This window comes from Lactuca virosa, chromosome 5 (genome assembly GCF_052849685.1).
Source record: "Lactuca virosa cultivar CGN04683 chromosome 5, Lactuca_virosa_CGN04683_v6, whole genome shotgun sequence".
NCBI classification, from domain to species: domain Eukaryota; kingdom Viridiplantae; phylum Streptophyta; class Magnoliopsida; order Asterales; family Asteraceae; genus Lactuca; species Lactuca virosa.
This window is the reverse complement of record NC_136430.1, coordinates 296,012,279-296,024,385: the sequence shown is the minus strand read 5'-3', so window position 1 is coordinate 296,024,385 and position 12,107 is coordinate 296,012,279. Positions and strand designations below refer to the sequence as shown.

General features: G+C 35.7%; 1 protein-coding gene across 7 annotated transcripts; it reads left to right on the top strand.

Annotated features, from left to right (window-relative positions):
- Window positions 1-3,116: 3,116 nt before the first annotated feature.
- LOC145115879 (uncharacterized) lies at window positions 3,117-11,219 on the top strand. 7 transcript variants are annotated; one of them, XM_079052235.1, is made up of 12 exons: window positions 3,117-3,273; window positions 3,393-3,472; window positions 3,810-3,907; window positions 3,996-4,113; window positions 4,179-4,293; window positions 4,603-4,639; window positions 4,827-4,896; window positions 5,413-5,517; window positions 10,062-10,212; window positions 10,305-10,369; window positions 10,666-10,759; window positions 10,994-11,219. In XM_079052235.1, the coding sequence occupies exons 4-12, from the start codon at window positions 3,996-3,998 to the stop codon at window positions 11,076-11,078; spliced, it is 840 nt and encodes a 279-aa protein (XP_078908361.1). In that variant the 5' UTR covers window positions 3,117-3,273; window positions 3,393-3,472; window positions 3,810-3,907; the 3' UTR covers window positions 11,079-11,219. The 7 variants fall into 7 exon arrangements, with proteins under 7 accessions (XP_078908361.1, XP_078908368.1, XP_078908365.1 ...); XM_079052242.1 differs by lacking the exon at window positions 3,810-3,907 and having other exon boundaries at window positions 4,029-4,113; XM_079052239.1 differs by having other exon boundaries at window positions 3,117-3,472; window positions 3,830-3,907; window positions 4,029-4,113.
- Window positions 11,220-12,107: the final 888 nt, after the last annotated feature.

Sequence of the window (12,107 nt, the reverse complement as noted above, 5' to 3'; positions counted from 1 at the left end):
TTGTTCATGTTCGTTCGTTTAACAAATTACTTTGTTCAGGTTCGTTGGTTTATGTTCGTGAACATGCTAAACAAACATAAACGAACAAAGATAAAAAAACACAATTGAACATATATGAACATAAACGAACATATAATATAGCAATATAATAAGAAAAATTGAACATAAATGAATATAAATAAACTTAAACGAACGAACATAAGCGAACGTAAACGAAAATCATAAACGAACGTTCACGAACATAAATGAACGAACGAGACCATTGTTCATGTTCGTTCATTTAACTAAATGAACGATAATTTTTGTTCATGTTCGTTCATTTATTAAATAAACGAACATAAACGAATTTCTCGCCGAACAGTTCACGAACAGTTCGCCGAACGTTCAGTTCGTTTACAGCCCTACATACGACTACTACAATTCAACAGAACCATTTCCTTTGATATCTTGATGATCATATGATCTGAAAACCACTTCCTACCATCATCATCGACAACAATTCATAACATGAACATGCTACCAGAAGAAGTTCGATTGGATTAAAAGAAAAACATAAAATTCAACTTTGAAATACAATTAAAGCTAGATGACGGCAAAAACGCTAGATAATTTCTACTCGAGCTTATTATCCTCTTCAATGGCAGTAATCTGCTTTCGGTGACCTTAACCACTGACTCGGCGACGACAACCATTGAAGATTTTGTGTTCAACGAATATTGTTATTTCTGATTCAGCAAACTCCACCAACGACTAGCAAAACGAGGACGTTGAGTTGCTGTGAAATGATATATCGATACATTCGGTGTGAAAATTATGTTTTCATTTTAGTATAATACGACCCTTTTCACCCTCTTCAAACCCTGACAGCCACACAACACATTCTCACATTCTGTTACATTTTTGTGGGTTTTTGATGAGTACACAAACAAGGGAAGTCCCTCTTTTTTTCCTCTTCCATTTTTACTGATGTTGAAACCATTGGTAAAAGGAATCATTTTGATTTTGACAATCGAAGCTAAAATTTGCATTCAGTTTATCCTCTATCTTTTTTATTTTCAATCTCTGGTTTTCTATGTGGAATCGTCACTGATGACGTACCCCATAGTGCTCCGTCGTAACATAACTAAACACAATGGCATCAAGTCATAGCGAAGCGACCACCGGCTTGAACGCATCAAAGGAGAAACAACTAGACGACACTAACCGGACAGGCCCAGGACCCAGCAGAAACCAACGTCGAGGCTAAATATTGACGAGACAGACAAGAGGGTTAGCTACCCCTAGCCAACATCATACAGGAGAAGACTCCTTAATCTCCATGCAAGGCCGTAAGCTGGCGTACGGAAACAAACGTCAATATGAACGTGTACAAGATTTAATTTTTTTTTGTTAAAAATATTATGTTTATTCATTTAAATTATACTCCCTCCGTCCGTCCCAAATTAATTGTTCACTTTTGACTTTTAAAGTCTTTTTTCTTCAACTTTGACCTTAAATATTTTTATTTGTGTTATATATTACTTGATAAAACTTATAACAATGAAAAGACATTTAAAATACAAAGTTGAAGATCAAAGACTTCAAAAGTCAAATGTGGACAATTAATTTGGGACAGATGTAGTATTTAATTTTGTGGTTGTTAACCGAATTGTTGTTTAACATATAAGATATATCACATATTTAGAGCAAATATAGAACTCACTTTACTGACACTATTTATATACATCACATCGAATAAAACCGATTCAAATGTTTGTTATTTGAATTTTAAATTTTCAATCATTGACTTTTAAATCTGATACCAAAATAAAATTTGCTTAAAAGTATTTCCTCATTAAAAATAATTCTAAATCAAAATTTTATTTAATTTTAATCATATGTAAATCGAATATAAAGATCATTGTGATGATATGATTTTTAAAAAAATTTATATAAAATAATTAAACATAGTAATTGCTAAATAACAATAAATAAAGTTGTTAATTTAGCAAACAGCATGTTAATTTTGTTAAAATTTCCAAAACTATGGTTATTTATTCGGTTAATTTCAATAGATTTGGTAATTTTAATGATTAACTTTATAATTTATTAATATTTAGTTATAGACAATGTAACAAAAAAAATATTTATATGAAATTTACCAAACCGTATTGAAATTATGTAAAGTATACTTGAATTGTTTATAATATTCGTCATAATATTATTAAAATAATAAACATGTTAAAAAAATAAAACAATTCTATATTAAATAATATAACTTAAAGTAATGTGAGAAGATGTTTGAAAATGATGGTCCAGTGCTGCTCGCCCAACACACACACACAAAAGTTTTTAAGTAAGAAGTCTTAAAAAAAGTTAGCTGCAAAATGTTAAGTATTTCGTGTGTTCCGCGAGACACAACCAAAAATAGTCGGAAATTGTTTTTTAGGCTAAAGGGAGTGGGGCGCTAGGAGGGCTAGCTACCTTGCTGCATAAAGAGCCAGGGAGCTTGTTAGGAGCACCTTACCATCAGCTTAGGGAGAAGAGAGGGATGGTGGATTGATGGCTTCTGATTGGTTGTTGGCAATTTTTTGCATTTTTTTCCTCCAAAACCATATTTATTATATTAACACACTACTATTTCCTATATTTTTTGTGCTAGACATGCTAAGCTTACGTGACATAAAAAAAACTAAACAAACCTACATGACAATGTGTTAGGAATGTTACGAGTCCGTGTTAGAAAAACAAACTGTCTGTTTGTTACTTTACTTAGGCCATCGGGTATGGCACCATTTTTGACGAGTAAAAGCCTATGTGGCATAGATGTTCACGCGTGAACACCGCCCCACTAAGGCGTAAGTGTGATGCGGATTGATTGCAGTTACGGGTTATCACAACCAATCACATTTGTTTTGGAATCACACCAATCACATTTGTTTCTTCTAAATTTTAAAAAATGGGACAATGATATGTGGATATATGATTTAAATGTAATTAAATGGTGTAAAGAGGGAAGATTGAAGCTTTAATTTGTAGTGTTTAAATTCCAGTCCAATCATATCAAACCGAGCGTCTGATGAGTCACCGCACATGGCAGCGTGTAGAGTATATAAACAATACAACACCATGCGTAAGAGACAAAAAAGAAAAATCAGATGACACATGGGCGACGCATGTGGTAAACCACTAGGTTCATCTTTCCGCACACCATTTCAATTGAATCCTAGCGTATTGCATGTCGATATTCAGCCCATTCCTCTATCTTCAACGCTCGACTCCATTGGTCCATAGGTAATCGATTCTTCTCTAAAAATCATTCTCTCTTTCATTACTTAACATACTTATTAACGGAAATTTTGACAACGCTACTTGAGAATCGAAATCTCCCAAAATCATCTCGTTTGTAGCAGAAATTCCCCTAACCTGCATAACAACGTCGATATTACAAAACACACACAGTAGAAGAAGAGGTGTTATCATCTTAATTAAGGTACTTACTCGTCTGAAAATCTTCCAGTTCTTTTTTTAATATAATTCTGATTTATACTCGATTTCTGCGATAGTCGTATTGTTCGATATTTTTATTTACAGTTGTTCACTTACTGGATTAATAGAGCCTAATAGGATTTGAGGTATTGAAACCAGCTCTTTTGAAATTAGAGTTCCTCTGTAAACAGTTTACAGATGCAATCATTCAGAGATAAAAAAAAACTTTATGTATAGTTTGACGTGGTACCTGGTTTCCGGTTTAAGTGTAAATAGATACACAAATTTTGGACCGATTCTTTTGATCACGCTTCACAAGTGTCAAATCATATCTCTAACAGGGTTGTAGTATCGTGTTTAGCCATGGAAATTTCAATTCTAATGGGTTCCAGGATACGAGATTTGGCAATTGAAAACTGTGATTCATTAGGAAAAAAAGGTAAAAACAACACAGAACTGTTTGCTTCATATATTATATACCGGATTTACTTACAGATGAAGATATTATATACTGGTTTTAATTATAGATGAAGCCATCGTGTGGGATTTCTTCATCGCAGGTTTTCTTCTCTGTGGCTGCTGTAACTGGCTGCATCTCTGTCATTTTCAACATGACTTCAATTGACCCTGTTTTGGATTCTTCTGGTTAGTCTTTTAGTAACCTATTTTCTTCCCTATATTGTTGTTCATGATATTCCCTTAATTTGAAGGTGGTATAACTGCAAGAAGGGTATTTAAGTTTGGGCCAACGTATGTTTTGGAACCTAAAGGCAAACACCAGGCAACCATTGTTTGGTTGCATGGCCTTGGTGATGATGGTTTAAGGTAACATCTCATCATCTGCATATCTTTTCTTTTATTTGGTTGTAACATTATTGTCATGTAACATGCTTTGAGTAATAGCTTTTATAGGTTTCTTAGGGATAAATATAATAGCTTTTACAAAATAGAACTTAAGTGCCAAAAACAAAATGTTTGCTTTCTTCTAACATGATAAGTACTGATTTAAGTGATTAGTAGCATTTTAAGTAACTATCTAATAACTTTGTGTTACAGGTTTATTCAATTGCTAATTCAAGATTATTAGTAAATGGTAAGATCCATGTTCTGTTTTACATCTTTTTTTCCCTGCAGTTGGTCCCAAATCTTGGAGACCCTTCCTCTTCCAAATGTAAGCACAGGTTTATTTCTTAAATAACAAGGCCCATTATTCATGTGTTCATGTAACATTTTTGTTATGTGGGTCTGCGGGACCCACAAAATGAAAAATGAAAATGAATGAATGAGCAATAAATGTTTATTTTATAAGATTGATTTGATATCATGACTTGGTTTAATACATTACATATATGATGCAGATCAAATGGATATGCCCTACTTCTCCTGTTCAACCATTAACTTTATTTGGTGGACTTTCTACAACTGCATGTATGTTATTTTTATGCTTTGCAAACATTATTTTGTTACTCAATAATAATCAATACTTCACTTATTCCAAATTAAATGCAACGTTCTATTTTTTCTACAAATTTTCAATCCAGAACTACTTTTTTACCATTAGTAATTATGACAAAATTATATGGATAGACTTGGTTTCTGGTCCATTGATCAACATTTGACTAACAATCATATATTTTTTCTATTAAACTATAGGGTGTGCACATGCATGCCCTTAAACTGTTTTTTAGTTTTTTGTAGTGTAAAAGTGAAATTTAGAAAAGATACGTTGTATTTATTCCGAAAACAGAGGTAGTATTATTTACTAACATGGTGACATCCTCACAGGCTGGAAAGTAAGAGTGTATGCAATTGCAAAGGTAAAAAAAAATTGAAGCTACCTTTGTTTTTACAACATTCTGAAACTCTAGGTGTCCTATTTGCTCTAACACAAAACTTATTACCATTTAATTACCAAAACTAAGGTTCAAGGCTTATGGATGTTAGGGTTTGATGTCACTGACATCTCTGAAGATGCAATTCAAGATGTAGAGGGAATGGATGCTTCAGCAGCACATGTTTTGAGCTTGCTGTCCAATGAGCCTCCAAACAGTAAGTTTCTATTTGTCTCTTGGGTACAAAAATTAAGCAGAGTACTTGCAGTAATTTGTTTATGTTAGCATATCCGATAAGCATGGCATGATTATGCATGATCCTCATTTAGCTCCTTAACTATATGTAGGTTTTTGTAATCTTCCTTTTACTTGTGATTATCATCTGTGTTATTTACATCTATAAAAATCTATCTCAATGCAATCATCACCACGATTAATAGGTGATTGTAGAAACCTTATATGCTATCAAATGGGTTCCTTCTCTAACCGTAAACTACCAACCTCCGGCCTCCTTGTTTCATTGCCATGGCATCAACCTCCACACTCATCTATATGATAACTACTAAGTTAGCCTATGATAATTACATTCTTTGGCGAAGTTAAGTGGTTCCTTTTATCTCTCATATAAAAACCTTCTTGGACCTTGGTAAGATTAACAATGCTAGCCCCCACCTTCCGTTGTGCTTCATGATGGAGATGGGAAGACAACCCAAACCAAAATTTGTTTTGTTACTTGGCATGCCAATGGTCAACTTCTTGTGATCTTTCGGTCCTCGCTTTCTAAGGAAATGATAGCTGAGATCCTCGGTCTCATTACGTATTGTGATGTTTTGTTGCATTAGACTCTGTTTGGCGCGCATATGCTAGTTGATTTTTTTGAGCTTATTGCAATTTGGTGTTTGGTGAGCCCACAAAAGTAGCTTACTGTAGTTTATAATTAAACTAGCTTTTTGATAAGCTGCTTGAGATAGCTTATTGATAAGTTAGCTTATAAGCTAAAAGCTATCTTTTCAACTAGCGTGTCAAACATAGCTTAGTAGCTGTCTATCACCACAACTCCTTGGATTAAGCTATGCACCTCAAGAATGATTTGCATTTGCTTCAAAAGGAGATTGATACTATTTCAACATACGACACAAAATTTAAAAGCTTTTATAATCAAATGTCCGCAATTGGTGAAACGGGTAGACAAGCTCGAAAACTCGATTGTTTTTTTTGGATCTTGTGTTACAATTCCAAAACAGAGCTTTTGGATTAATGCATGATTGAAATGAGAGGAGAACGTAATTGATTGAAGTGGAACTAAATAAAATATTAAAGAAGAGAACCCTAACCAAATGGTTTCTTTCTCCACTGGCAAATATTGTTGAATCCAATTCTAGCTAACAATGGAGAAGCATATCTACCTTACTGTAAAATGTCATGGGCTTCCCCATGGTCTTTCCCTAAAATGCCATGGGCTACCCCCAAGGTTTTACATCCAAGTTCCATGGGTTACTTCCTATGGCTTTTCCTTGCAATGCCGATGGCCAAATTTCGGTCTTACATATAAGTGCCATGGCTACCCCCATGGTCTTACATAGAATTGCCATGGGCCACTCCCATGGTCTTTCATGCAATTGCCATCGACTACCCCCATAGTCTTTCATGCAAGTATCACAAAGACAACTAGCATCCTTCATAGTATAGTGAGAAGACTCACCTCACACTCGCAATCGATCAATCACAACTCGAAAAGTCCAGAAATAGGTGCTACAACCCACCTATCGAAACACCCAAGGTCAAACCTTAGACCTCACTCTAAAACTCGCAATTTGACCAAAAGTCAACCAGGTTCAAAATGTCAACGGTCAATTGATCTTCACGTTGTGGCCTTCCTAAGGTCACGTCGTGGCCAAAGGATTCAGTCCCGATCACGACTCAGTCACGGTCAGTCGCGTACAAAACCATCTCCACGCCGTGGCAAACCTTCCACCACGTCGTGAGAGAGTCCATCCAAAACAATCGCGACTCCTTCCATTTTCCCACACCATGACAGCCAGCCCGTCACGTCGTGGGTTCTGTGCATGGACAACTTAATGGATTTTGTCTTTAATCCATTAAGCCCTTAAACCATACTCTCCATAAAGCTTCTAGGGACCCTAATGGTCCATAAAAATCCAATCTTTATAGACATGCATGAGGCATGCATGACCTCATGCATGTCTTCCACTTTTCTAGGTCAAAAGGTAAAGAAGATGATCCATCTTCATGCAAAACTCCCAACACTCCTTCAAACTCTAGATCCACAAGGTATATTGCTCTAGGGACAATGAAAAGCCATAAAGTTGCAAACTTTATTTCTTCTAACCATTCCAACTTCACTTATGAAGCAAAACATGACATAAAACCTAGATTTAAGAAGAGATCATCAAAAAGATGAAAGCTTGGGGACTTACAAGAAGTCCTGAAGATGCACACTAGGGATGAGGATGGATTGCTTGTTGGATCTATGGACCAAACTCCTTTTTTTTTCCTTCAAAAACACAAAAACTTGCAAAATGAGCTCTAAAAGCTTCAAGGAGGCTAGGGTTTGCTCAAGGGTACATTTAGGAGGCAATGGAGGCTGATAGTGGAGGAAACCCTAGCCATCACTTCCTTTAAATAGGGTCTAAACCCGGAAATTAGGGTTTTGCTCATCAGCTGCCCCCACGTCGTGACAACCATCTTGTCACGTCGTGGGATCTTAATTAGACACACGTTTCATGCAAGATTGCCACGTCGTGGTAACCTCTTCACCACGTCGTGGCCAACTATAAATCTTATTTTTAATGGGTGAAAATACATACCACAAATTGGGTGTTACATGGAGGGAGGCAACAACAACATCAGGCAAGCCAATAAGAGGGGACATCCGAGGTGGAGACAAAAGGCTCGGAAGCAAGGGCCATCCGAGGAGGTGATAGAAGGCTTAGAGGCAGGGGCCATACGATGAGAAGGCAGAAGTAAACGAGGCAATAGAAGAAACCAAGGAAGGAGCTCTTCTTTGGGTCGACAATTGTATTATCATTTTGGAGGAGAAAGACTAAAGGGAAAAATATTGAACCTAATTAAGGCACCTACGATGACTATTAAAGAAGGTCGTCGTAGATGGAGGGCGGCGGTTGCGGGTTGTGGTTAGTAATAGTAGGGTTTTAACCTAGAACTCTGATATCATGTAAGATAAAAGATTGTTTGATTAATAGTGAGGGTTAAACCTTATATAAATAGGGAAACATAAGAGGCCCTTGGCCTAACGTAAACCCTAAGGGCTTGGGCCAAAACCTTAGATGCTAACATACTAACACTTACTTTCTACAACTAACTAAATATTAGTAGACATATGTTAAGAGGTGTTGCACCAGAATTCGTCCCATGGAAGCCAAGATGATCACGATTTGGTTGTTCCGCAAAAAACAACAAAGATATGTTGCGAGGCATCGGTTTACTTCCTTTATTTGGCCGTCAGTTTCCAGATGATAAGAAACACTAAAATGGAGTTTGTTTCCTTGAAGGGGAATATTTCCTTCCAAAAGTAGTTGAGGAATAAGATGTCATGATTGTTGAACACTGTTTTGGGATACTATGCAAACAAATGCATCTTTTAAGAAGATTCCAACCAATGAACGTCGAGTGAGTGGGTGTGTTAGATGGATGGTGTGACAAAATTTAGACAACCGACGCAAATGTAATCGTGGGACTTGGGCAACTCTTGATGAAATCATGGGAGATGTTGTTCCAGATAGCAGAAGGAATTAATGATGCCTTATTAGAGTCGTATTCTCCTACAATTGTGATGTTTCAGCCTCTGCTGTTGTTTGACCAATTGTTTTTGAGAACTCACCAGATTTTGGAAGCTCGTTTAGAATTTGTTTCAAAGTGTTTACTGAACCTGATTCACTTGGCTCTACTTTTTTTTATCATCAACGCCCATTCATGTTCGTAATCAGGTTCCAACTTGGGATTCTGTGGCCATTATTATTTCACTACAATGAAACCAAATTGTTATAATTCCAAAATAGAGCTTTCCGATTAAAATACAAAATTGACACAAGAGAAGCAATGAATTGGTTTTAGTGATATTAATATAAAAGACTACATAATCTAAACGGTTACAAAAGAGAACCGTAGCCAAATGGTTTCTCTTCGCCTAAAAGCAAATACTACTGATTCCAAATCTAGCTAACAATGAAGAAACATGAATATCTCACTCTTCACAACAAACTAAATATCATTTTCATTCCACATGCATAACAACCTTCCTCTCACGTTACCATACACGTGTCCCTCATTGATTCTCTCGATCCTTTTCCTCTTGTAGATTTTCCAAACCGCTAGCCCAAACTTCTAGTGTGGATTGTTATAAAATCCAATAAGCATGGCAAGGATAGATGATTAATCCTCAATTGTCTCAATTAATTGTAGATAGCCTTTTGTATATCTTCCATTTACTTATAATTTTACACCTATAAATATCTTTGTACAAAACATCACCAAGATTAAAGGGTGATTATATAATTATAAACCTCCGATTATTATAACATCTTACTACAGTCTTATAGTTTGAAAAGTTTACCCTATATCACACTGTCATTCAAATACAAAACAATTTTCACTGCTATAGACTATAGACTATAGTTGTGTAGTATTTTTGAAAATACAATGTCCTAATAAGAAAAAATAACGCTACAATGCTGCTATTTCTTGTTTTCTTTTCTCATGTGATTTTCTTCAACTATGTAGTCAAACTTGGTGTAGGAGGGTTTAGCATGGGTGCAGCAACTGCAATATATTCTGCAAGGTGCTTTGCCCGTGGAAAATTAGGAAATGGCACCCGTTACTCCGCCCATCTGGCGGCAGTTGTCGGCCTTAGCGGTTGGCTTCCATGTGCAAAGTACAATAACATAACCACTTATCTTTCGTTTTTATTATTTTTGACATACCAAAAAAAAAAAAAATTCTAATATCTTTTTTTTTCTTTGCTAGCCATCCAAGTAACGAGGTTGAAGGCCCAGCTGCATCCGTGCCCATTTTGCTCTGTCATGGCAGAGGTAACCATAACCAAGCCACAGATATATAGTTTTAGACAATTCATTAATTTTTTGATGAATATTTAAAAGGTTAAACGAAAAAAAAAAAGTTTATTACAGCATCCTACTTTCATTTCTTCTTATTACATCTTTCTGCGTTGAAAATTCTACCTACTAATAGCTATATCTTCCAATTACACATTAATCTATAACTCTGTAGTATTTTCAAAGTATAATTTCTTAATCAGAAAAAAACTTGAAAGTACAATGCTATAAATAGTTTTTAAAAAAAAAATTCTTGTATGATATCTTGGTAGGTGATGAAGTGGTTTGGTTTCGCTATGGTGAGAAGTCTGCAGAGAAACTAACTTCAGCTGGATTTGAAAACTTGACTTTTAAGTCATTCCACTCGTATGTCACTTTTCTTTCAATTTCAATCGCTTTGAGCTTCTTCTTTCTAAAAACTAAAAAAAAACAGGGTAAATTACCTATTTTATCCCCGAAAAGTATATTTGTCACGCTACTAGTCCCTAAATTTTAAATCATTGAGCCCATGTAAAATAACCATTTTGTCATTACTTTTATATTTATTATTGAAATTTTTTACAGAAATATAAAATGTATGTTGATTTATGGTGTATGTAGGCTGGGTCATTATATAATCCCAGAAGAGATGGATGAAGTCTCCTCATGGCTAACTTCACAACTAGAGCTTGAGGGACACTCCTAGTTTGGCCCACAAGTAATGGAAGGCTGCATCAACCTATCTTCCGTTGGTGTAATTAAATTATGTATATATGTTTGGTTAGTGTTGTAACAGTGAAACTAAAATTGTGTGTTATATTTCCCAATATATGCACATTGCCAACAACCCAAGTAATATTCACATACATGAACATATTAGCATATATAATCCTGGAAATAAATTAGATCGTAGGATGAATCAGCAAACAACCCAAGTACTACTCACATACATGATCATAGCAGAGCAAACAAAATGAATCAGCAAAAAAAAAAAAAAAAAAAAAGTCTGACGAGGCTAAATATGTTATATTACGTCATCTAGCGATTTGGTGACACCAAAGTCTCAATATATTTCCCTCTTGGAAGAATATCAAACGCATCATCATAAGTTGAGGATGAGATTAGAGTATTTATTGTCGTAGTTACGCTTGGTTATGCCTACACAAACAAGTCCAATACAAGATGTTATAATCGTGATAACTTTGAATGTAAAAGGGAGACAGACTTGCACTGTTTTGTTTTCAGGTGATTCACAATCGAAGTTGTGAACGTTGAATGGTGTTGTGGTAGATAAAAGGATGGTGGTCGTTGGTGACGTGGTGGAGGTAGAAGTTGATAAACTCAGGCGAACTTATGAAAGATTGCCATTGGAGACGTACCTGAAACGGTGTAGAGATTCACCCGACAACCTTGGTAGGATGTCAGGTGGAAGCTCCGTTGTGATCTTTTTATGGGGACGGTGTGTCTAGATAAAGTAGGTCAGAGTCAATAAATAGTCAAAGTTCAAAGAAGTCAAAATTCGAAAAATTCAAAAATTAACATGTCGTAGCCATACCCTTCTGCCCTAATTAAATCAGCAGACTCGGCCCCCATCGCAATTTTATAGGGGCGACAACTCTCGACCAAACCCGTAACTCGACACTGACCCAACCCAAAAATAGACGGGTTTGGGTTGAGATTTTTGACCCGTCAACCCGTTTATTTCATGGGTTGGGTTGGGTTATCTGTTTGGGTT

Coding starts and splice junctions, on each gene's coding strand:
- LOC145115879 (XM_079052235.1), top strand. CDS start 3,996: ATGAAGCCATCGTGTGGGATTTCTTCATCGCAGGTTTTCTTCTCTGTG. Junction 10,370..10,665: donor TTTGCTCTGTCATGGCAGAG/GTAACCATAACC, acceptor ATATCTTGGTAG/GTGATGAAGTGGTTTGGTTT. Junction 10,760..10,993: donor ACTTTTAAGTCATTCCACTC/GTATGTCACTTT, acceptor TGGTGTATGTAG/GCTGGGTCATTATATAATCC.